The 26,888-nt window shown below is 32.4% G+C and overlaps 1 protein-coding gene and 1 pseudogene across 6 annotated transcripts in view; both read left to right on the top strand.

The window, feature by feature from the left end:
• The window catches only part of Cnot2 (CCR4-NOT transcription complex subunit 2), a 101,304-nt gene that overhangs the window by 26,606 nt on the left and 47,810 nt on the right, over positions 1–26,888 (top strand). For 2 of the 6 annotated variants that reach the window (XM_076854857.2, XM_076854858.1), the window contains exon 2: positions 7,931–8,073. In XM_076854857.2, the coding sequence (XP_076710972.1) occupies positions 8,026–8,073 (48 nt within the window). In that variant the 5' untranslated portion in view covers positions 7,931–8,025. Of the gene's footprint in view, positions 1–7,930; positions 8,074–21,548; positions 21,607–23,545; positions 23,643–26,888 lie in introns of those variants that run through there. The other 4 variants (XM_076854856.1, XM_076854861.1, XM_076854859.1 and 1 more) reach the window with 3 other exon arrangements.
• On the top strand, positions 1,399–2,345 carry LOC143397361 (putative ribosomal protein uL10-like pseudogene; annotated as a pseudogene).

A 26,888-nucleotide genomic window follows, 5' to 3' on the forward strand; every position in this document is an offset into this window, starting at 1 on the left:
AGCCTGGCAATACATCAGACTATCAGGGAAATAAATGTACATTTATGTCTTTAAAATATTTTAAATGATTTGCAGTAACTAAAATTAACCTTTGATTGCTAGTTGTCTTATCATCAGACAAGATGCTTCTACTGTAGTCCTTTTAAAGAAAATGATTTTTTGTAAATTGATGGTTAATAAAGAATTTATATTCTTGTTGTATATTATTCAGTAAAATGTATCTGTTTTATCTCATGGTTTTAGGTACTTGAGATAACAGTGGAAAATATAATAGACAAGTTTCCTTTGTTTAAGGGACTTAGCATTCTAAGGGGGAAGAGACAGGAAACAACAAATGAGAGTGTTCAGTGAAGGCTTCTCTGAAGACAATTAGGCAGAAATGTTAATGTCAAGAAGCCCACTAAATTAAAGATTTGGGGTTAGATCATTGGAATGTAGCAACAAAGGTAAAGGCTCTAAGTTGAGAACTGACTTGATGTGTGGAACAAAGCTAGTATGGCTAGGACTTCATAATACAAGGATAAGATAGCCTAACTTTTTTCTTCCTATCATTATAATTACTACTTTGCCTAAATCCCTAATCCTCTTGCCTTTCATGCTGTTACATTATCTGTGCTTAAACCCACCTCTGCCTAAACTGTTCCTGTACCCCTGTGGCTACATGTGGCTGGAAAGCACCAATGTTGAGTAGTGGGTCTTTGTACTACTTGGTGGTTCTACTTACTGTATTTCTCCTAGTCTTTTTACTCTCCCACTTTTTTAGAAGCTATTCATACCTTTTCCTCTCTCCTTAAATTTCTTATATATATGAAAAAATTAACTGATCATACAGAGGTTAATAAGTTTAAGTTAATTTAGTTTCATTCAACAGGAAGACTACAGAAACACCCCCCATCTTTTTTTTAAAAAAAAATTTAAAGTTGTAGATAGACAAAGTACCTTTATTTTATTTATTTATTTTTTATGTGGTGCTGAGGATCCAACCCAGTGCCTCACACGTCAGAGGCAAATGCTCTACCACTGAGCTACAACCCCAGCCTCCCCATCTTAACACCATTTTCTTTAAAACCTAAAGGAATGGCCTTTTAATTTTCAAGTGTGTGATTCAGAAATTATTGAAATTTTGTCATTTAATCCTAGTAGTACTTCCCTTACTATACTTCATTTTATTTAGGACTTTAAGCCTTGGTGGTAGAAATCTGTCTTAAAATGCTAGACCATTTTAGACAGATCTATGTATCAGATGTCCAGAATTCCTGAAATATTTGTGAGAGAACTATACACATATACTAGAAGTAGTATTTCAAGAAGACTTCCATGACTGTCTCTTGCCAGGTGTCTTTAGGAGCGTGACATCATCTTTAAACACTGTGTGACAATCCCTAATGAACTGCTGTGATGCCCAGGCAAGAAAGGGCAACCTGGAAGTTCAGCCACTTCCTTAAGATTATTTAGCTTTTGAATGACTATACAAATGCTTCATTGTGGGAGCAGTGTATGCTCCATGCAGATGCAGCAGATCCACATGTCCCTCAGAGGGAAGACTATGGTGCTGATGGGCAGGAACACCATAATGTGCAAGGACATCTGAAAAACAACCCAGCTCTGGAGAAACAATTGCCTCATATCCAGGGGAATGTGAGCTTTGTGTTCACCTAGGAGGACCACACTGAGATCAGGGACATACTGTTGGCCAGGTTTCAGCTGCTGCCCATTGCTGGTGCCATTGCACCTTGTGAAGTCACTGTGCCAGCTCAGAACAGTGGTCTGGAGCCCAAGAAGACTTTCTTCTTCCAGGTTTTAGGCGTACTACTAAAATCTGCAGGGTCACCATTGAAATCATGAGTAATGTGTAACTGATAAAGACTAGAGACAAAGTTGGAGCCAGTGAAGCTACCCTGCTGAATGTACTTCTCCTATGGGTGAATCCAATAGATGTTTGACAATGGCAGCATCTACAGTCCTGAAGTGCTTGACATCACAGAGGAGACTCTGCATTCTTGCTTCCTGGAGGGTGACTGCAGTGTTGCTATTGTTTGTCTGCAGATTGATATTCCAACTATTGGATAATGCCTCATTCTGTCATCAGTGGGTGTAAGTGGGTCCTGGCTTTGTGGAAACTGAATATACCTTCTCACTTGCTGAGAAGATCAAGGCCACCTTAGCTAATCCATCTGCATTCATGGCTGTTGCCCACATTGGCTGCCACCACCCCTGTTAATCCTGCTGCTGCTGTGGCCCCAGACATGGGTGAAGCAGAGGAAGAGTTGGATGAGGATATGGGATTTCATTTCTTTGACCAATTTAGTCATCTTTGTATGCAAAAAAGGGAAATAAATAAATAAATAAAGGCTTGTTTCTCTTAAAAGAAGAAGAAGGCTGCTATCATTACAGAAAATTAACAGTCACAAAATTAAGTTAATAAAACATTAAATTATGACTAAGTTGATTTTAGGGAATATTGTTGATTATATTTTATTTTTCTTTGTAAATGTAGGCAGCTTCTCATTTTATGTGTTAATTGCAATCCTTTGAAAACAGTATTATTTAAAATATTCAGAATAAAGTTTAAGTTAATGTGACGATATTCTCAGACCAAATATGATATGAAACTGAAATTCTTAAGTTTATTTATTTTGTCTGCCCTTGGTATGCACCACTAGTCATCAGTAGAGTTCTGAAAACATTCATTCATTCCATCAAAGTAAAAATTCATTTACAGGAGCAAGAGTACACTTTTGTGATTATAATTTATTTACAAGAAAAAGTTACTTGACATAATTTCAGAATTTGAGAAACTCTCAGCTTTTAAAAACAATGGCAAAGTGCATTTACTTCAAGTTTTATTGAGCTTCTGTGAAATTTGTCACATCTTGTAGTTCTAATTAATAGCCAACCTGGAACATAATATCCTATTTATAAAAAAAAGAAAAGAAGAAAAACTGTTTTAACCTGACTAAATTCAAATTTAACTTAAAGCTGAGTGTATAATGACTACCAAATTACAGATGTTTTAGATGCCATTTCCAACCTCCAAAATATTTGGACATTGTTTTAAATACTATTGAGCAGTGAAGTGGGAGAAAAAAGGAAACATGGAAAAAATTAATTGTAATTATCCACTTTTCTGAATCAAGACATGGAATGTTTAAAATAGAAAATTTTGGAGCTGTAGGCATTTAAAAAATTTCATCTAAAACACTATTTTTTATCTTTGAAAACAGGCCTGAGGAAAGAAATTGATCAGTGTTTTTTTTTTTTTTTTTGCCTTTTCTAGACTCATTAGTGGTCTTTTTTCATCCTGATTCTTTCCAAATTAAGATTGGCATATGTGAATGAATTTGTAGTTGATTCTTTTTTATTGTTGAATTATATTCTGTCATATACTCTATCCATTTACCTATTGAAGAACGTTGTTAGTATAGATGTTCTGTGGGTTTTGATGTGATCATGGTTTATATTGTAAAGTTTATACTGCTGAACTGTATTCTAAAGTGACTGTACTTGTTTTCATTTTTAAAAGCTGAGTTTTAGAATTCTTTGTTGATTTTTTTTTTTTTTTTTGTATTTTAAAAATTTTCATCCATAGTACCCTGATTTGAACTGTTTCTGATGTCATCCCTACACTTGTGGGCTTTAAGATTCTCTCTTTCTCTTTTTTTGGAGAGGGCTGTCCTGGGCTGTGAACCTTGGGCCTCTCATAGGCTAGGCAAGTGCTCTACTACTAAGCTGCTTCCCCCAGCCCTTTTTTATTTTGAGATAAGATCTTGCTCTTTTATTTGTGCTGGCCTTAAACTTGGAATCCTGCCTCATCTTCCTGAACAATTTGGATTATAGGCATATGCCATCATACCTGGCTGAGATTCTCCTCTTTATTGCTGTTTTTTTTAGTAATTTTCCTCTATAGTGTTATGATTGTTCCCCTTGGAGGTTGTGAGTTTGTAGTATAGTTCTAAACAAATATGATTGTTGTTTTTTATCTTTTTCATTCTTCCTTGGATAGTAGTTACACGAATGCTAGACCCTTGAAAAGATGCTATTTGATACCATTCCAAAGTTCATAGTTCACTTTTCCACAGTTCTTTCTTTCTTTCTAATTATTTTTCCCATCATTTAATTTTGGATTTTTTTCTACTGCTGTATCTTCAAGTTCATTAAGCTTTTTTGTATTATTGTATTTCCTGTTAATCCTAGTCAGTGTGTTTTTCTTTATGTTTGAATTTTTTATGTCTAGAAGATAAGTCTCAGCCTTTAAAAATATATTTTTAATTTTCAAGTAAGTATAAAACTCATAAAGATGTTTCATATGCCCATAACTTTTCCTAAAGGTGTTATCTTATGTAACTATAGTGCATTATTGAAACTAGTGGTTGATTGGCACAAAATAATCAGGCTTTAGATCTGTCCCAGATTTTACCAGTTTTTGTATGTACTCACGGTTTTTAATGTATTTCTCTTTCATATTAGGCCATTTTATCACATGTCACATAACACCATCAAAACCAAGATACAGAATTTTTCGATTACCATCAAGAAATTCCCTTGTGTTGCCAATTGGGGTCTTTTAAGTGTTTGGAATATATTTTTAATACCTTGTTTACATTTTTTGTCTACTAATTCTATTATCTGTGATGATTTATTTCCTTTTATTGTATTTCACTTTGTTAAAGGTTATATTTCCTCATTTTGATTGAGTGCCACATACTTAATTTTACATTCTTTTATGCTAAAGTGTGTTGAATTATTTTCTGTATAATTGGGCTTTGTTTTGAGGTATAGCCATGTTACTTAGAATCAGTATGATCTTTTTAGAGTTTGGTTTTAAGCTTTGTTAGTGCCAGTCCAGAGCATCTTTTGGTCTAAAGCTTATTTGATTTTATTGCTGAGGCATTCACTACCTTCTGTACTGTACTTGGTACCCCATGTTAATAAGTCCTTCTACTCTGGTTGATGCTAACATAAACTCAGAATTGTTTTGACTATTCCTCTTCAGAGGCCTTTTCTGTAGACCCAATATTTTCACACACACACTTAAATCATTATTCTGCTTAAACCTTAAGGTAGAAATAAAACTTCCTTTTGTCCATTTGCTCTACAGATTCTAGCTGCTTTGGTGTCTCCCAAACTGTAAATATTTTTTAGACCATTGGTTAATTCTGTGAGAACATTAGGTTCTGACTGAGTTCCACTTTCCCCTTTTAGTATCCTCAAAACTAGAGGCAATGAACTGGCAGCAGATAGAGCTCACTTTATGTTCTTTTTCTTGATGCTCTTTGTCTTAAGATGACTGTTGTTTAAATGTCTTAAAAAAATGTTTCTAGTGTTTTTGTGTAGTTTTCTGGTTATTTAAGTTAGAGTAAATGTATTTGTTTACTGTCATGTAAGACATTCCTGCCTTATAGAAAATTTATTTGTAGTTTGGTAAATCTGTAGTTGTCCTTTCTGACTTTTTTAATATTTGTAGGGCTTTGGAGGAAAGTAGTGTATAAATCTTAATTTATAGCACATATTCTTTCTCATGCTTGTTGCTTTTTACATATTCTCTTTTTAACATAATGCTCACGTCCTCTTGCAGTTATTGTGCATCATCACATTCCAAATATGAAGATTATGAACACAGTGTATTACCAAACATTTTAATTTAATACAATATACTGAAGCTAGTGGTGACAAATGTTAGTTTTTTACGTTACTTGGAAGAAGTAAATGTATACTCTTTTGTATACTAAAAGGAGATCATGATGTTTAGTTTAATATAGATTCCTATATTGGTAAGCATATATGTTGGCTATGGATTAAAACCCTAGGCCATGAAATATTTGAAATTATCCCAAAAGGAGGAAGCAAACAGTGAACAAGGTTTTCCTTCATACTAAAGTCTGTGGTTGGGGCTGGGGTTGTGACTCAGTGGTAGAGAGCTTACCTAGCATGCTTGAGGCACTGGGTTCAATCCCCAGGACCACATAAAAAACAAAAACAAACAAACAAACAAAAACAAATAAAATAAAGGTATTGTGTCCATCTATAACTAAAAAAAAAAAAATTTAAAAATTAAAAAAAAATCTCTTCTCCCAATTGAAGCTTTTTCTTTTATCTGGTAAATTTACAGATTAAATATTAATTTTATTGTTAATATATATTTAGCATCAAAGGATTCAGTTCTAATATTTTCTGTACAATTAGGTTGTATTGTTAAAGGTGTGTATGGCATTAATATTATTAAAATTATTTTGCTTGAGTTTTGATTTTAGATTTTAGATTTTCAAATTTACTAATATTCTGAAATTATGATATTAAAATTATTTAAAAAGGAATAATGTTTAGATGATAATGCTTTTCTCTTTTTGAAACAACTTAAGTTGGAGCCAAATGTCTGTGTCACTTAACAATTCTTGGACGTACAGTTTGTTTGGTAGTTTTTTTCCTTGCTAAATGATAAAGGATTTGCGTTTTTATTGCAAATATACTTAGGGTTGAGAAACCTTTCCACCTTACTATATTTGAGAGATAGACTCAATTTTTAAGGTACATATGAATTTAGTAACAAATAATTAACAGTATTGCCACATAGTAAGGTATCCTCAAATATTTCATCCTAATGTATATAATGTAATATGGTAAAAAAATGAGTAAAAATACAGCTTTCACTGACTTTATAATCAAACATATAAAATAGGAGCCAGAAGATAGGTAATCATCACCTGAATTCTTTTGAAAATTAAATCTAATAATTTTAGTTTTTTAATGATTTGTTTTCCTTAAAAACAGTTATTCCCTTCTTAGCAGATTGGTTTTTAGAGGTATTTGTGTGTGTGTGTGTGTGTGTGTGTCTGTCTGTCTGTCTCTCTCTCTCTCTCCCTCTTGGTTTTACTAATACTGGTTCATTCTCCTTTTGAATTATAAATTAAGATGATTTTATTATCCCCTTTTAAAGTGTATTTCATATGATAATAAATAATTCTTCTAAATTTTAATGTAAATATTAATTAGCAACATTATTGGTTCATTTGGTATAAATACTACTTAGGGTAATTGTTTTACTTAAATTTATTTGTAAGACATTTGTCTTGATAATGTGTCTATATAAATTTTTTTGTAGACACCATCTTTGAATCTTTCAATGTTTGATTTTCAATATACATTTTTTGTGGTAGCGTTTCTGATGACTACCATCTCCGCTTCACTGATTTTTGTACCTGACGTGTGCACAGTGCCTAGTTACTTTGGATTTATTTATCTCTGTCTAGGTTAAGAAATGAGTCACGTTATTGTTTTTGCCAATGTGAAAAAAGTGAATTCTGTTGGAGTATGCATGAAATAGGAATACTGAAGGACCAAGGCATCATAAAAATTGGGATTTGTTGTTTCTCAGTGGAGTAAAATTTAACAGAATATTGAATTAGGTTTGCATCTATCAATCATCCTAAAATATATAATGTATTCCCATTTTATGGCATAGGAATAAGCCTCATGAGTGCATGAATCAGTAGCTATATAACTTATATTTCTGTATTACCTAAATTACGTAAGCTTTGGGGGAGAATATATAGTTACGTGGCTGAATCTAAGTTGAATATTTCTGAGAGTAACCAGAGAATACTTAAAAGAAAAAATACATTAGGTAAGGAGTGAGCTTTTTTTACCCACTTAGTTTTTTATTTACTTTTAATTTTCTTTTTGATAATGATATTTGGGGACACTTATAATTAAAGAAAGTAGGAGTAGCAGGAGAGAGTTTTTCATATTTAATAATTTCTGTCTCAAAGTATGTATGCCAATTTTAATGCTAAATGGTTAAGAGGAAAGATAGAGTATAAGATAATGACTTTTTATTTTCTTATGTTTTTGTGTATCATATTGGATAGTTTTGCTACTGTTCATATATTTTCATGTTAGTAATTTTGATGGCTTTTGGATAATTCCACTCTAGAGGGAGAACTGGTGGGCGGTCCTTCCTGTGACACGACCCTTGAGTGACAGTTCTATTTGATTGCCTCCAGTACTGTGAGGAAAGGACAAGACTCTATGGTGAGGACTGATGGACATACATTATCTGAGAAAAGAAACTACCAGGTAAGACCATTCTTTCTTTTCCATTTTTAAAAAACTATTTGTCATATAGCATTAAACTGTTTTGGTGTGTTATATTTAATTGGAACTAATAAATTCCAAGGAATACACCTTAATTTGGAAAATTTGGATTATGATTTTAAAGGTATGTATTGGATTTGACAGTTGAAATAGTTGGGAACATTTTTCTAAATAAAGCATGTTCATAATGTACTTTTTTTTAGTGTCAAATTTTTCTGATATTTTAAAACAGATTATCTGATACATAATTTATGACTTTGTAGCTGGACTCAGGTAATAATTAATGAAACAAAGTGTTGATTGCCTTTACACATATCACTGAGAGACTAAAACCTAAGCCCTGGTTATATTTTGCAAAATAGACTCGTAAAAAATACAGACAGAATTTAATAGAATGTGAAAGAAACAGAAATGAGACACCTAGGGTATTTAAAGATCCAAATTCTATTAAATTTGTAGTAGTTGGCTGTTTTTACAATGCTAGAGTCTTGTTTCTAGTTTAATAGGTTGGTTAATAATATCCATCCCTTATATAGTATGTAGGGATGCCAAAAAGATAGTTGAAATGTAACATTCCTATTTCTTTTTGAGCTTTTAAAAAAGGGTGAATATTAGTACTGGGATGTTGCTCAGTGGTAGAGCACTTGCCTAGCATGAGTCAAGCCCTGGGTTCAATCCCCAGCACTGTAAAGAAAAAAGAAGGTGAATTTTAAAGATAATGCTATTAAACAGTGATTTTTGTAAACCAAACATTTGACTTTAGTTTTTTAAAGGAAAGTTGCTTTATTCATTTGGTAGTGACTCTTTATTAAATCATGTAATAATCTAGAATAGAAAATAGTTGAAAGCTCAAATAGGAGAAATACATTTCTAAGGCTTTCTGCACAGACATATGTCAACCTTTTTCTCTCACCCCACTAGTTTCATTCCCTCTAGTTTGTCAAAGGTAACTAGTGTGATAACAGCAGCTTTGGTTCATTACTCATTTATCTACCAGTCAGTTGTTTTAGTGCAGTTAATCCTTTTTTTCCCTGAAATTGGGAAAGTGAACAGTGGAGAAAAACGAAACTTTTGAGTTTTTCACAGTGTGTATTAGCAAAGAGCCTTTAATAATGAGTTTTGGTTTGATCACTATCCCTGATAAAAGATAAGTTCATATTTAATCTTTTTAGAGTTTGGTCTAACTTGATTTGTGAAGTTTCTTGCCAGATCTTTATGATTTTAATAAACCAGAATGAGCTGGAGCTATGCTGAATCATTTCTTCCTGTAACCATTTTTTCTGATGTGTTCTATAGACGTGACCAATATAGACTTTACTGATTATTTGTACTTGGTGTATCTCTTTCTGCCTTATAACCACTTCCAATAAGCTTGACTCATAGATTTTGATTGATCATATTTCTTGGGCTTTTACATCTTTTGGTAGGTTCTGCTAAATTATTTTAAGAATATTGAAATTGTAGGTTATGTCTCATTTCAGTGCTCACTATTCAGTTTGTAAAGTGTGAGTAGAGAATATTTATTATGATTGTACAGTAATTGTACAGTTAATTTGCCTCGTGGAACCATACTCACATAGAATTCCAAAATTTCTACTTAAGAAAGGAGTAAAACAGAATTGTGCTTTACATGTGAAGAGATTTGCTTATTCTTAGCTCATGCTGCACTAAAAATATCCTGTTATTCCAGTCACCTTATTCATGAATAATAATAGGTTTTTGAGCTTACCTGGAAAATGCAGTCTTAGTTAGGGTTTTGCTGGCTAAATTTTTTTTCCTTTTTTTGTTATATATTGATGCTTAACACCTGTTGAAATATCCTTGGAAACAGTTGTTTACGTTGGCATTATAAAATTGTTTTATTTTTAAAGCTTCCTCTGAAAAATGTATAGAAATATGGTTTCCTTTCTAGTTTAAGAGCATATGGGAGAGTCAAAGGAATATTAAGTAAATTACTAAAATAACACTTACATTCATGCTGGTAACTTATTTTGTATATTCTGAGATGAAACTCATTTAGGTTTTTTAAAATTTCTGTTAAAGAAATTTTATTATTTTTCATGGGTAAAATTGAATTTCTTTATCCATATTTATTACTATTTTAATTTCTCTTTGAGGGCTTTTGCTTTTGGAAGGTTCTTGATTCAAGCATCCTGATAATATACTAGTATTCCACAGTTTAATAAGCATAGTATTTCTCCAGTTTTCATTTCTTATGGACTTGATTAAAGCCTTAGGAATTTAGTTTAGAAAGGTGCATTTTTTTAGCTGTGTGCTAAAAGTGATTTTCAGGGGCTGGGATTGTGGCTCCGCAGTAGAGCGCTTGCCTAGTACATGCAAGGCCCTGGGTTCGATCCTCAGCACCACATAAAAATAAATAAACAAAATTAAAGTATTGTGTACAACTATAACTAAAAAATAAAAATTTTTTTTAAAAAAAGTGATTTTCAGATCGGCCTTGGTTAAACCATTGATTTTTATGGTGGTATCTACTTTGTATAGCTTCTTTTTCACTATAAACATAAGCCCAGTTTGGCATTCAGAGTTTAAATACAGTAAAGTTTATTTACTCATATAGATTTGTGTATTAGTTCAGGTCAGACAATTTATTTAAATGGTTCACAGTTTATTCATTTTGGAAGAATTATCAAACTTTCTTCGTAGAAATGTAATGTCAGTTTTTTTATAAAAATTTTCTTACCTTCCTCTAATTTACACTTATTTTACCTGAGATAGGAGCATACACAAATTTACATCATCTTAATTACCAATTTAATTTACCAATGACTTTTCCTTTTTTATTTAAGCTTCTAAACATTACACATATTCTTTCTGCATTCTGATCTACCATATGGTTTTTACCTTTCCAGTGCCTCTTCTCTTATTCCTTATAGTAGACTTTTCTATTTAGTAACACAAAGATGCTTTTAGTGTTCTGCTGTCACTTTATACTTTCAAGGCTTTACTTATATTGGTTCCTTTTATTTAAAATGCATCTGTTACCTTTCTTCACAAGTCAAGAATTGTTTTGAATTTTTCTAGAAGCTGTGCTACCTTCGGTGTAGTGCTTATGCTTTCTTTCATAGATTTTCTGCATACTTGTAGTTTACTGTTTACCATAATACGTTGCACTCACCTATCTGTTTGTTTGTTCTTGTTTTCCTGTAGACCTGTGTTTTCTAATACTGTGGGCATTAGTCACAAATGGCTACTTAAATTTAAGTTCGTAAATTAAATATTAAAATCGTATTTTTGTCAGTCATATAAGCCTCATTTCAAATCAAAAGCTGTATGCTGCTAATGGCTACCATATTTGAAGAGTGCAAATTAGAATGTTTCTATCACTGCAGAAAATTTCATTAGATAATGCTTCGGTTTCAAACTTCTTGAACACTAAAACTGTACCTATTTAGTATTGCCAGTACCTAATATGGTACCTACTATAAAGATAAGGGTTCAGTGCCTATTAAATAAAAACAGTGAAACAATGGAAATGAAGAAGTAGGGAAACATGGTTGGTAGCCTACTACTGATATTTCCAAGATTTTTAGATGTTACTCTGAATGGAACTTTTCAATATGAGCTAATTTTCTCTTTTAATTTTTTAAATCACCTAAGTAATAGATACTCATTGCAAAAATGTTGACAGAAATATTAAAATATAGGGCTGGGGTTGTAGCTCATTGGTAGAGTGCTTGCCTGACACACATGAGGCACTAGGTTTGATCCTCAGCACCACATAAAAATAAAGAAAGAAAATAAAAGTATTGTGTCCATCTATAACTAAAAAATATATTTAATTAAAAAATATTAAAATATGTGGAAATATATCTACTTAAAAAAAGAATTGTGATAAAAAAATACAATGTGGAAGTTAACCTTCACAACTTTACTCTTTACAGTTTGGAGTCTGTATTATCTAATCCTTGCTAGTAAATATTTAAATGAGATGTGATTTGTTATCTTTGCTTTTAACAAATATGTATTTTGCAGCTTGTTCATTATACTTACAGATATATTTCCATGCCCCATTTCTTTCCTTGCCTTCTTGTCTAGAAGTAGTCATTAGTTTGAATTTTGTGTTCTATTATTCTTAATTTTATATTATTAGATATGTGTGTTTCCATGTCTATAGGTGCATCCTCCTTTATGTGTGATTAGTTTTTGGGAAGTGGTGCCCTATATTCCATTGTTTTGAATAGGAAAAATAATAATGATTTTCCGGCCACACAAAATCCTGAATAGTTTCCCTGATATCATTTTAACACTCAACGTATATGACAGTTCACCAAGGATTTCTGCATAATATAAAGCATTTAAGACACAAGTTACCTAATTATTTAACACATACAAATGTGTAGTAGAATGTTTCTATTTAATATGTGGAAGTGTTATGTTATCTCATATACATTAACATTTGTTGTTTTATACCACAAAAAATGAAAGTGTGGCCAGGTGTGGTGAATACTCTCCTATGTATACCTGGCCTCTAATCCCAGGGAATCAGAAGACCCAGGCAGAAGAATTAGAAACTCAAGACCAGTGTCAGGAATTTAGCGAGAACTTTTAGCTCAGTAATAGAGCACCCCTGGATTCAATCCCTGGTACCCCCATCCCCCAAAAAAGTAAGTAAGTGTAAATAAACAATGAAGTATTCCTTTTCATTTTTTGTAAGTTACTTATGGGAAGGTTTTGTCTCTCAGCAGTTCAGGATGCATGTTATTTATAACTGATACTGTCTTAGAATCATTGTTTTGTGGCATAGTTAACATGAATTTTCTGTGGATACCTTCTAGTATGAGTAAAAACATCAAAGATTTTTAGAATGTGTGCATAGTATATTAAAGATAAATAATTTTAATAAAATAAACAAGGAGAATATTTTATAAATGAATACTTAATGGTTGAGGGTTTGTTAGGGTAAATCTGTTACCGAGAGAAGAAAGATGGAGGTTTTAGTCATTGCTGCTATTTAGTATTGGAAAAGGTGAACAATAGTGAACTGATGAAGAAATAGTTAGAAAATAAGTACCTGATTCAGTGAACTGGTTCACAGTTTTTTCTGCTCCTGAAATTCTTAAAAACAAATGACTTCACTTAATGTCTCTAGCCAGAAATACTGTAAAGGATTAAAATGTATGACTTCATGTTTTGCTCACTTACAGTAATGCTATAAGGAAGTTGGTCTTATTACATTACATTTTTAAATGTGATGCTTCTGTTCATGTCATGATCATGTTAGTAGCAGCGTAAGTCATTTGACTTAATAACCTAAATATTTTTAAAATAAAATTTTAGATTTTATTTGGCATTCCTGGCTCCTCTTTTTCCAGTTTTTCTGGCCAATCAAGAATTATCAAGTTAAATGAATCCCTGGTTCCCCATTGTTTGGTTTATTGCTGCATGATGCCTTTCTTCAAATGTGTTATGTGTTATGGCACTTTCTTCCTTATCTTCTGAAATCATCAAATGAATTGACTTTTTTCCCCCTCTGAAAAGCAAATTTCAAGACACTTGGTTTATGACACCTTTAGTGTCTTGCTAATTTTTTATACTTTCTCTAGATTGAAAGTAATTTTGCTGAGTATTTAAAACCAAGTCACCTACGGTAGTAGTTTGATAGCATCATTGTGTGCTCATTGTGGTGCTTTTTGGGGAGAATTTAGGCTGTAGACTTTCTATGTGAAGTATTGTTTTCTTTCAGAAAAATAATTTACATGCAGTTAATTTGTTTCAATTATGAACATAAAGCATTAGTACAAATATTTCTGTGAACCAGAGAAAATGTAGAAGAACTCTTTTTAAAACACAGTAATTGGCCTTGCTTGTATTCTGGGATGATAGCACTTAAGGTGACAATTTAGATGTTGTTGTTAATTTTTTAAATGCCCACATAAAAATAGAACAAGTTGAAAGCAAAACCAAAAGTCGTTGAACATGTTTGAAATAAAATCGATGACCCAGAATCCCCAGGAACCTAAAAATATAAGCAGATGAGAACTAATAAAAAGACCCATACTTATCAGTTTTTCTGGATTAAAAAAAAAAAAAAAAAAGTAAAGGGAAGCCTTGAGATGTCCAATAGACCTAAGACTGGGAGCACCCAAAGTAATCAGTAGGTATCTACCGATTAGCCACTTTGAAATTGGGATAGATTTTGCCTAGTTCATTAGGTAAAGAGTGTAAAGGGCCCATGGAAAGACTAGAATGACTGGAGCAGCCTAGCTGCCTGAACTCTTAAGAGTGATCTACCAGTGTTCCCTCCTAAGACCCTCCTTAGGAGAATAATCATATAGAGAAGGACATGCACATCAGAGACATTGGAAGGAGAAGGGCCAGATAAAAATGGGAAAAGGAAACAGAGCCCAAAAAAAGTCTCAGAAATCAAGCCTTCGTGTTTTCAAAACTACATGAAAGCAACAGAAGAGGGAACTTTATGAAGTTAGAGAAATTATATGAAACAAAGCCATAATTTAAAATTTCAAGAGCATTAAATCCACAAGACGTCTTCTAGGAATGTGTTTGGTGATATTCATATTGATCCGATACTTGAAAATATCAGAATTTAAATTGGTGTGTTTGAGACATTTTTTTTCCTATAGCAATTAAGTAAACAAAGGTGTTTCCTAAAAGATTTTTCATTTTGCCTTTCATATTTAAATTTAATCTATCTGCAATTGATTTTTGCATATGGTGTAAGATAAGAATCCATTTTTCCCCTCTGTACCTAGAAATCCAATTATGAGCATCATGTATTGATTGTTCTACGTTCCTTGACTAATCAGCAGCGGTGCTAGCTTCCTAACTCTTTTATAAACTCTGTTTCTTTATATTCATGGGTTTGTTCTTCTATCTCTGTTCTGTTACTTTGATGTATTAGTCTCTGCCTATACCAATCACAGCTCTTAAACTATAATCCTTTGTTAAATATTGATGTCTGTCTCTGTCAATCCTCATCTGCATGAATGCCTTGACTTTTCCTGACCTTTTGCTCTATGACACATTTAGAATAGTCTTGAAAAAAAAACTACCCTCAAAAAAACGGATTGTTTATATGTGAAATTGCATTGACTTTATTTTTATTGGAGATGAATTGATAAGTTCATGATATTCTTTTTATTCATGAATTCATATACTGAGATCATCTATATTTTATCTCAATTTTTTATATTTTTAATGACAAATTTGTAAATTTTCATTCATTTTTGTTGCCCTTTTTTTGGTTGTAAAAGGTATTTTTTAAGATTATATTTTACACGTGTTCCTGTTAAATTGTAACACAAGTTACTTTCTAAATTGAATTTTGTAACCATCTGTGTTGCTTAACATTTTTATTTTTATAATTTATGGGGTTTTTGGGTGTTTTCATGGAAATAAATATATCATTTGAAAATGACAGTTTCGGAACTTCCTTTGTAATTTTTACGACTTGCATTCCTTTTCTGAATTCATTAGTACCTCTATAAAATTTTGAAAACTGGTCTGGGGTTGTGACTCAGTGGTAGAGCGCTTGCCTAGTGTGTTTGAGGCCCTGGATTCTATCCTGAGTACCATATAAAAATAATTAAAATAAAGGTATGTATCTAATTACAGCTAAAAAATAAATATTTTTTAAAAAAATTGTTGAAAATGGTTAATAGTAATATTTCTCTTATTGTCTTACGAAGAAACTTTAAGTTGTCACCACTAAATATGTTTGATATAGAATTTTTCTGTAAATATATCTTATTAGGGTAAAGAAATTGTCCATAATGAGATATATATATAAAAAATATAAATGTACACACACACACACGTATATATGAGTGTGTGTGTGTGTGTGTGTGTGTATTTCCCCACCCCACTCCCGCTGCAGAACTTTTTTTATTTTTAAAATTGTTTACTGTATGGCCTTTCCCCTTTTTTGATCAGTCTTGGTAGAGATTGATCAGCTTTGATAGTAATCAAATTTTAGCTTCATGTAGTTATTTTTAAATTTTATTTTTGTTTAGTATTTATCAGTGCTCTTTAATGCTTTCCTTTTGTATAGGGTTTGTTTTACTGCTCTTTAATCCTAAGTGTTTAATTTTCCAAACTTAAATCAAGTTTCCCTTGCCTTTCTGTTGCTGGTTTCTCATGTAATCTCATAGTGATTTGAGAATGTGGTTGGTAAAATACCAGTCATTTGTTCATATAATTAAAATGTCTAGGGTGCTGAATTTCATTTCCTTCCTTCTAGGTTCAGCAATATATTTAAAAATAAAAATGTAATCTCTATAGTGATTTTTTTTCATTACTGTATCCCTATCTGAGAATAATTAGCTGACATTCAGCAAATATTTGTTGGTTAGATAAATCAGTATTTTGTGGGGCATTTTAAATTGTTCTTGAACATTTTAATAATCTAATGTGTTACCAAAAAACATTTATATATATATATATATATATATATATATATATTTTTTTTTTTTTTTTAATTTATTTTCGGGTCTCAGCTGAAATTTCATGTCTAAGGGAAATATTTTCTGCTTAGTTCTCTGTTTACATATTCCTCATTGTAATTTTACAGGCTGTGATGGTGTTATTTCTGCTCTTTATTGTTATCTATAATTAAATAGATTTGATGGTTCTTTTTCTTCTCTTCCTTTCTCTCCCTCCCTCCCTCCCTCCCTCCCTTCTTTCCTTGCCTCCCTCCCTCCCTCCCTCCCTCCCTCCCTTACCCTGCCTACTTTTTTTCCTCACTTCCCTTTCTTTTTCCTTCCTTCCCTTCTTTATGGTATCATTTCCTTTCTAGTTAACATACTAAAATTTTTTTCTAACTCATTTCTAGTGATAAATTCTTTTAGGTTTTGTGTGTCTGAAAAAATATTTCTTTATCTTCATTTATAAGAATATTTTTTCTGCATAAGTAATTCAAAATTGGTCATTATTCCTTTGGAACTTTAAAGATGTGCTCCAATGTCTCCTGACTTATTTCTAACAAAAAAATCTGTTGCTATTTTATCTTTAATCTTCTGTACATAATGAGTCATTTTCTCTGACTACTATTAAGATTTGCTTTAAAATTTTTAAGTTTAAAAATTTTTTAAATGCGATACTTTTTTTTTGATGTGTGATTTTGATAGTGATGTGTCTTAGTATAGTTTTTTTTCATGACTCTAGTGTGGGGTTTTTGAAATTGTGACTTTATAATTTTTATCAAATTTGAAGACTTTTATAGTTCTTTATTTCTTTAAATATTTTTTCTGTACTGGCTGTCCTTTGGAGATTCCAATTACACATTAGACAGCCCTGAGGTTGTTCCCCATCTTACTGTCATTGTGTTCATTTTCCCTCTATTTTTTGGGGGGGTGTGTGTGTGTGTGTGTGTGTGGATACTGGGTATTGAACTCAGGGGCACTCAACCACTGAGCCACATCCCCAGCTCTATTTTGTTTTTTATTTAGAGATAGGATCTCACTGAATTGCTTAGCATGTTTGCCATTGCTGAGACTGGCTTTGAACTTGTGATCCTCCTGCCTCAGCCTTCTGAGCTGCTGGATTACCGGTGTGCACCACCACACCTGGCTTCTCTACATGTTTTATTTAGGGTAGTCTTTTTTTTTCCTTTGGTGGTGTGAGATTGAACCCAGGGCCTTGTGCATGTAAGGCAGGCACTCAACCAACTGAGCTATATCCCCAGCCCTAGGGTAGTCTTTTATTATTATGCTTTCAAGTTCACTAAGCTGTTTTCAGGATGCCAGTCTACTTTTGTATATGAAATGTAATTAAAACTTTTGTTGTCATCTGTGTCATTTCTATCACTAAAGACTATTCCTGTTTCTCTTGATTTGGGGGTTTTTGTAATTTTTTCCCTAACTATTAGCTGTTATATTTTATTACTTCTTTGTATGCTTGGTTATTTTTGCTTGGGTACCAGTCCTTGGTAATTTTATTCTACTGGTTGTTTATGTTTTGTACTGTTGTTACAGTTCTTTGGATTTCATTGAATTGTAGTTAAGAAACTTAGAAAGCATTTGATTCTTTTGGGACTTCCTTTTTAAAAAACTTTTATTAAACAGAACCACAGTAGTTTTTAGTTTAGGACTAATTTTCCTCCAGATATGGACCTAGTACTTTTCTAAGTACTTTATCCAGTACCCAGTGAATTATGTTTTTCTACTTTAGTTGGTAGTAACTTTAACTAATTTTCAGCCTTGTGTTAACCTGTATGATTGATTCCTCTGTTCTTTTGAGGCGGTTCTTTTGCCAGCTTGAGATAATTCCCTCATAATGCGTGTACTAAGCAGTACTGGCTCTAGACTCCAGAAACCCTCTCCAAATCTCTAGAGTGCTTTGTCTGTAATTCTATTCTAATTCTCTAGCCGGCTTACTCTAACTGCCTTCAACTACCCTGACTCTCAGCTCCACTTCTTCAATTTATAGAAGTTTTTGTGCTCCACCTACCCAGGCTTTTTCTCCCTTCATTGCAGCCTGAAAACTCTTTCAGTCTCTAAACAGTCTGCCTGAAAACCAGGGTTTAGTAATCTTTGTTCCCTTTGGGGGGAAGGGTGTTCTACTCTTACTCTTAGTTAGAAGTGGAAGTCACTTTGTTTTATAAAATTTTAAGTTGAGAAAGTGGGTGAGAATCACATTCCAATATAGAGAAAAAGCTTTTGTTCAGTATTCAGTCAAGGTTTGGATATTTTCTGTTGTTTATGTAATATACAAAAATATCAGACCTGATCTTAGCACCAAAGGTCATTTGGAAAGCAGTAGAAAACAGTATAGATCATTAAATAAAGTTTGAATCATAATAGAGACATCACAGCCCTGATTTCATTTGGAATAAAGCAAAAAATTATACCATTTACTTTGAATTTCCTCCAAGATTTCCTCAAATCTACCATATCACTTGAATCCCCTCCTTCAAAATTCCCTCAGATTTGTAGGCCTGCCTGTAAATTCAGTGGTTGTTCATCATCTCATCTAAGGTAATGATTTTATTAATTAATATTTCTTATTTAAAAAATCTGTTATACAGCATAGAATAGGATATTACCTATTATTTAATCTGGTTCAGTGAATTGAACACAGTATAGTAAAATGCTAATGAAAATAGGAAAGTATGTTTTCAAGGTTATAAAAAGGTAAGGAAATTACTAGGAAAGAGCCTTGTGGCTTATGAAATTTTAAATCCTTTATGTCAGGATAAATGTACTATGATAAAGCTAGGAAAATGTGATTGTTAGAGTCAAGACCACTGAGTTCGAGTCATTGTTCTCACCTTCTGACCTACCACTTTGGGTCAGTTATAGGCAATCTTTGAAAAGCTGTGTTTTTAATTAAGAGAATGAGATTGTTTAAAGATGATTTATTTACTTTCGGAAAATATTTCAGTTAAAAAATATAGAAGGAATAAGGAAAATAGAAAATCACCATTAGAATACCATAGTAGTAGGTGTTCTATGATGAGTGTTATAATTAGGGGGCAAAAATTTAACGACAGATAGGCTGCATGCTCTCAGAGTACTTCTTCAAAACATTATTTTAAAAGAGAAAAAAATAGCAATGTTGAGAAAATTAGCAAATGTATCACCTTAACCAACATCCAGGTAAAACCTGTAACAAGAAATGTTAATATCATGCACTCACATATTGGAGTCTATTGATTTTATATGATGCATGTAAGAAGGGCATGCCTGTGTGGTGACGTGCCATTAAAAATGGATAACTTCAGTCTTGTTATGGAAAAACATCAGGCAAATCACAATTGGGGGACATTCTACAGTGTATTTGACATGACCTCGATGTTGTGAAAGACAAGGAAGTACTTGAGTAAAGTCTCAGGTTGGAGAGGACAAAGGAAATGACACTAAATATAAGTGGTTAGTGAAAGGGCTAATTTTAAATAGACGGGGAAATACAGACAGGGAAATTCTTACTGAGATGATTCCCTTGATACCTGAAGTGAGTGAGATAGGGTAGAAAGCCATATGGGTATATGTCTAGGGAAAGAATACTTCTAGAGGATACAACAAATACAAAGACCTGGAGACAGGAATATACCCCCGTGTTTGACGATCAACAAGAAAACCAGTGTGGTTGGAGCACTGTAAGAGAAGGGGAGAATTAGAGGTAACAAAGGGTAAGGTCAGTAAGGTCTTTGAGGCAATGGTAATGGTGCAGTAAGCCATTGTAAGTGTGTTTTTGCCTCTGTTTCCTTTTATTTGTGATGTTTCACTATTCTGAACATCAAATGGATAAAGTATGTAAAAGTCTAAAGTGTAATATTTAGCATCTAGCACTTTTGGTAGTAGACGCTCAATAAATGTTTTTGAGAATTGATTTATGTGGTAAGATGTTTAGACATGTTTTAAAAGAAAGTCCCATGTTTCCTTGCTGAAAATACTTTTCAGTTTTGACTGCTTCATATACATAACCAGGATTCTGGTACAACAGTGTATTTTTAAAATATAAACATTTTAAAATAATATGTCACTTTCTATAATATCTATTTATGCTATTGAGTTGATATTGTCTTGAAATAACTGAAATAAGCATCTATTAGTTTTAGTATTTATAATAGAATTTGTTTTTCAATGAATTAAAATATTTACTTTTTATATTATTAACAAGGTTTATGTTTTTATAACTGATTAGGATTGGGGGATGTAGCTCAGTGGTAGAACACCTTTTTAGTGGGTATAAGGTCCTGGATTTGATCCCCATCACTGCCACAGAGAGTGATGGAGAATAACTTGGATATTTCATTCAAATCCTATATTCAGATTTTAAAAACCTTTCTTTGAATTTTTTTATCATTTAGTTTGATTCAAGTGCCCCTCTGTCGAATGGTCTTTATTTGTTTTTATCAGTGTAGAGCACTTAAGAAATTAATTTCTTCCCAATAAATATACTTTTATAAAAAGTTATCTATTTTTTTAAAAGTTCACTTGTCCATTTTTAGAAAACATATCCTATGTGGTCGCTTTTTGCTGGATGATGGTGTTAAAATGTATGCAAATCTTAGATTTAATGTTGAGTACTTAGGAGAACAAGAGACTATTTAAAGAGTGGATAGGCAGAATAATTGAACAGTTGTCTTAACACGTTTTCATGATGGCCAGGTAAGCCTATCCTTGCATTTTGAAAAAGTGTGCAAGTTTATAGAGAGAGCTACCTTTTAAAAAAATTTTTTTTATTAGTACTTTGAATTGGTCTGCAAGGTGATATCGGGGTTGGGTAATAATGAGAAGTGAACAGGGAGTCATAATGTTAAAACTGGACATTCAGATCTTTATAGCATGATTTCCTTATTTTTCAAAGAGCAGAAGAATCCCATCGTTTATCATGTTCTGGTTGGACTCCTTTCTTATCGTTTGCTGGAGTTTGAACTTCAGAGCTATGGTGTCAACCCTGCTGTAATATCTCAGGGGAGCTCCTAGTGTGGGGCTGGTGCCATGGCTCACCCTCCAACCTTTCCTTCTTCACTTCAGCCTCCAGCTCTGAGCTTTCCAATCCCCAGAGTAGCAAATGTTGAAAGAAGTTGCACAGGTAAGTATGTGGCGGGAAAAGCTGGGGGAAACAATGCTACTGTTGTCAATATTTGAGGGTGGATATCGGGCCATTTTACCAGTGAGCCAATCTTGTTAGTTTAGAAATAATAATGTATTTTAAAAATTTTTCTTCATAAAACTGTCTCATAAATTATTATATAAAAATCTAGTGCTGCAAAAAATAGTTTTAATTTTTGTTAATGTGCAATAGGAAAAAAACTTACACTGAGTAAACCATTAATACTGTAATACAGAAAAAGGTTGTTAGATTTAAAAAACAAAAAAACAAACAAAAGGAGTATAACAGAACCAGAAAACTCATGTTCCAGAAAAGAAGCTAAGAAAATTAACTAGGAAAAGCATAAATCCATAGATTATAATAATTCTGTCTTGTGAAATGAGGTCCTGGAAGGTGGCATTTTATTTTCCTTCTACTAGCTTTAAACATGCTTTTTTCCAGAGGTATTAGGTGACTGTGTTTTAAAATCTCTACAGGAATAGATATTTCAGACATCTTTTTTTTTTTTAAGTTTTGACAAGATAACTGGGGCATGTCTACCAATCTCTAGGCTTGAAGTTAACAAAACTTAGTATAGATGCAGTGAAGACACAGACGGTACAGTGAATATCTGTTGAATGAGAGAATACATTTACCAAATCCTCTGTTTATGTGAGAGAGACAGATAGAAAGGGGGGGAGGGTGCCAGCACTCTGGCATTTATTGATTTCTGCCTGTACAAAAAATACTAGCATTACAGATTTTTTTCCCTGAAGTCATGATTTTTAAAAATAATTTTATAGTAATATAGACTGGGTCTTCACTACCTTACTTATTGTTACTATATTTGAGGCTCTTGCTTCTCAGAAAGCTTTTAAAATTGAGTTTTTTAGCTCTCCCAGATCTAGTCCATGTAATTTATATTCATGGTCCATGTAATTTATATTCATGCTTTGTAGATTTTGTTCATATAAGAAGACATTTGGAATTGAACACAAGTAAAACAGATTGTTAATATGGCCTGTAATTACTAAGATTTCTTCAGAGTGTATGAGATTGGAACACCAAGTGTCTGGCATTTAGAGTTTAGAAACAGGACCTCAAAAGGTAGAATTCTCAATAGTTCCGTGTTTCTAACTCTTTAAATTGTGGCATTTTAAATTTTACTGACAGCCTTGTAGAAATCTATAACCCTCAGCAAAGTGGACTGTAGATTCATTTTTTAAATCTATATTCTAAATCTTTCTCCCCTCCTTTTTTTTTTTTTAAGAGTGATCCTTCTTTTTAAAGATTGATTTAGAAAATGTACATCATTAGAATATTTCCTTTATGCTTAGAGGATTTGTTTATATTTTAAACTTACAGATTTGTCTACTGTTACATGTCCTTCCACTTGGGTTTTATAATTTTGCATTCTAATATATATAAGAAGAAAATACTACATTAATTTTAGTCTCTAGTATTAATTTTCAACTCTTATTTCTATTTTATTATAAATACTAGTTATAGTTGATTATTTAGTTGGTATGTGATTATGTATTTTTTTCCCCCTGTGGATTAGCACTTTTTGGTGTTTATAACTTTGTTAAAATGGTGCACTTACCTTTTAAAGCTTATATGTTGGTGATTCAAATTTCATTCTGAATAAGGCTTACTGGTATGGAGAAACCACAAAATCTGTGTTTTCAAGTTGAAGCATGTGTTAACAAACCTTCCAGATCAGAATCAGATTGATAGGGAACACTTATGGAATTTTGGTAACACTGTTCAGAGGATTTGTGAATTTTGGGGGTGCATATTAAGGGATATGATGTACATAGTTTTAAGGAGTATCATTTGAGCAAACAGTTTCAGACATCAGATTGCAGTTTTTGTATTAGGAAGAGTGATGTCTCTTATCTTTCTGTCTCCCTCGCCCTCTCCTATCTCTTTGACACAGGCCACCGTGTTTTCTTGGATGAGCCTTCCAGAAATGTATAAAATATTTCTGTAACCCTTGGAGAGGACTCTACCAGGATACTTACCTACTCTCCAAAGTAATGATTGTGTTTTTCCAAAGTCATGTTTCCTGTATGTCTATCCGTTAACTGCTTTCTGTTATTATTCAAGATAGCTTTTATTGCTTATTTATTGGGCATTCTGCATTTTCTCTAACTTTGGCATGCATTACTTTTATTTGTTTTTATGTTATTTGATTTGGTGAATTAAAAAATTCAATATTTAAAATTTCTCTTAGCATCTTAGTACTTTTCTTGGTCCATTCTAAGCAGTCATGAAATATTCATTATATATTTATCATATTAGAAATATCAGACTCCACAATATTCTGGAATCAGGAAGACTTTTGAGTAATATCCTTCTTATGTGAAAAGAGAGAAATCATTTGTTCTTTTTCTAAAAATTTCCATGTGTTTAAGATCTTTGTTCTTTAAGAAGCTAGATTTTTTTCCCCAGTGCTATTTGTTGCCTTTTTCTCCTTTTCTTAAATCCATTTCCTTCCTTCTGTCCTTCTGTCCTTCCTTTCTTTTTTAAAAGTTTTTTTAAGGAAGAATTATTTAAATACCGTGAATCAGAATAGGCAGCTCAAAATTCTACTACAAAGTGTTAAAAATTCCTACAATTTTCAGGTTGAATATAAGATTTGATATAGGCATATTCTAGTTTGATACAATTTGGGCAATGATGAAAATACTAGTTAGATATTATGGTTCCTTATGAGTAGTTTGAAATGTTAATGTTATTACCTCTTGGTAAAGTTAGGTAAATATTATTACATTGCTGTGATTTTTAATTAGTTTCTGCTTACTTTGTAGACAAGAGAAAACTCATGCAGGTATAATAAGAAAGTATTGATACTGAATATAGAATTGGGAGGGACAGTAAAAAGTTAAATTCTATAGTAGCATCAAAATAAGTTACTAAAATATTTCTATTTGGAGAACAGAACATTTTCCCCTTCTTCTCAGGCCACGTATAACTTGCAGTTGGCACTCTATCCTTTATAATGCAAAGTGAGTGCAAACTCTTGTAGCTTGAAGGGAAAATTTGGTGCCTCTGAAGAAGTGGAAAGATATTTTCACTGTTGTAAGCAAATTGGTTTTATGATGCGACTCCTTTTAGCAATAAAATCCCTTCCTACATTAGAGAGAGAATCCACAAGAAAAAGTTATTATTAGGGATATGTTCTCTTTTCCAGATGTATCTAGTTTCTAGATGTATCTAACATATTTAATGATAAAATATTCACGTTAATAGCTTTATAACAAAATTTAGAATTTGCTTATAATCATCCTAATTCCAGTGGAGAATTAAATTATGCTCACTATATTTAGAAAGTACTTAAAAGTGTTTAGTCCTTTTAGAATGTGAAAACAGGATATATGTAATTTTTATTTCCACTTACCTGCAGCCTTCCTGACTTTTTTTTTGGACATGCCAGGACTCGAACCCAGGGCTTCACACATGCTAAGCATGTGGTCTACCACCAAGCTAAACCTCACTCAGTCCAATAATTACTTTTTAATTGATGGAATAGTACTCTTTCTTTTAAACATAATTTTATTATAAAATTTCTCTAAAATAGATAGTCTTATAGAGACTGGCTTTTGTCTTACATGCCTGTAGTGAATCAATCAGACCATTCTCTTTATTATTTGTCTTATTGACAAACATACAAATACTTGATTGTGCCATACCCTACTTACCATCATTCACCACAAAACAAATGTTAATTAATTTATGTATATGTTATCAGATACATAAAATCTTGGGCAAGTTACCTAACTTATCTGGTCCTTAGTTTTCTCTGCTACAAAACAGATACAATAGTTCTTACCTCATAGCATTAGGATAATTACATGAATAAATTTAAAGCACTTGGAATATTGCCTGGCATATGGCCAATAAAGTAATTTTTATTATTGTATAATTACAGTTGTGGTAAAGTATTTTCAATGACTATGTAAAACAGGAGTTCTGACTTAGTGTACAAGTTTCAAAAAGAATGAGAGAAAGAGCATTTGAAGTAGAAGCATCACTGGATGCAAAAGCCCTGAGGTGAAAAAGAACTTGTGTTCCAGTAACTAAGGGTGTTCCAAAAGATTAGTGGTTTCAGGGACCTGTGAAGAGAGATGATCAGAGTGAGTATAAGGTTTGTTGATTTGGGAAAGCTGTTGGGCAATGTTGATCAGAAGATCCATGAAGATAAGGAAATTTTACTTAAAAACAAAACAACACTTTAGATGATGTGAGCGAGTAGATGTAAGAGGAATAAAAAATAGATTAATAAAGACCTATCTACCCCTGTATCAAAATAAAAAATAGAAAGGGCTTGGGGTGTGACTCAGTGGTTGAACAGCCCTGGGTTTAATTCCTGGTACCAAAACACACACACACACACACACACACACACAAGACCTATTTGTAGACTGTTGGCATGGCAAGTAAATGACAAATAGAGAAAGATACAGATAATTTAATTGAATATTTAGAATTTTATCAACTTGGGTTAATTGTTGAAGATTATAAAGGTTGCAATAAAAGGTTAATAGAAGTCTGTTTGTCATCTAGATTTTTGTAACTGACTTCCTTGTCTGCCCTCTTAGCATTGAGATTCTGCCTACTTTTCCTTATCTTAATACTTTTCTTCTACATGCCTTTGTGTTGGCCTTATTCAAAGTTTTGTTTTGGACTTTCTATCACTTTTGAGTCCTTGCATATGTTTTCTCTTTTACCAAAGTTTGCTCCCTCCTCCCACTTCACACATTTTTTAAAAAAATCAACCAAGGGTTTGTCCCAACCTTATTTCTTTTTATAATACAACCTTTCTGTTTTCCTCAGAGTTAAATGTTCCCTTAATTTGAGTTCTCAAAGCACTGATAGAAATTTTTTCATTATAATTGGTTGTTTATGGGTTTGTCTCCTGCCTAGCTTGTATTTGTTCGAGACTAGACCTGTTATTTAGCCTTTGTCTTTATTAACACAAATTTTCACAAAATCTCTGTAGTAAACTCACAATGTTTATTGAAATATGAAAGGACATTAGTCAAGAGTTTAAAAAATACTAGTCTATAACTAAAACTAAAATGAAGATAGGAAGAATGACAAAAACAGACAAATGTGAAATCTATGAAGAAAGAATTCTACTTGGTGGATAAACAGAACAAAGTCACTCTGCAAATTAGTCTTAAGTGTTTCTGACAGTTTACTAAATTAGACTTTCTAAGTAGGAAACCTTAGCAGCACTTTAAAATATGCTGCTAAAACCTTGAGTTTAGACTGGG

The sequence above is a fragment of the Callospermophilus lateralis genome, chromosome 4, assembly GCF_048772815.1.
Source record: "Callospermophilus lateralis isolate mCalLat2 chromosome 4, mCalLat2.hap1, whole genome shotgun sequence".
NCBI lineage: Eukaryota > Metazoa > Chordata > Mammalia > Rodentia > Sciuridae > Callospermophilus > Callospermophilus lateralis.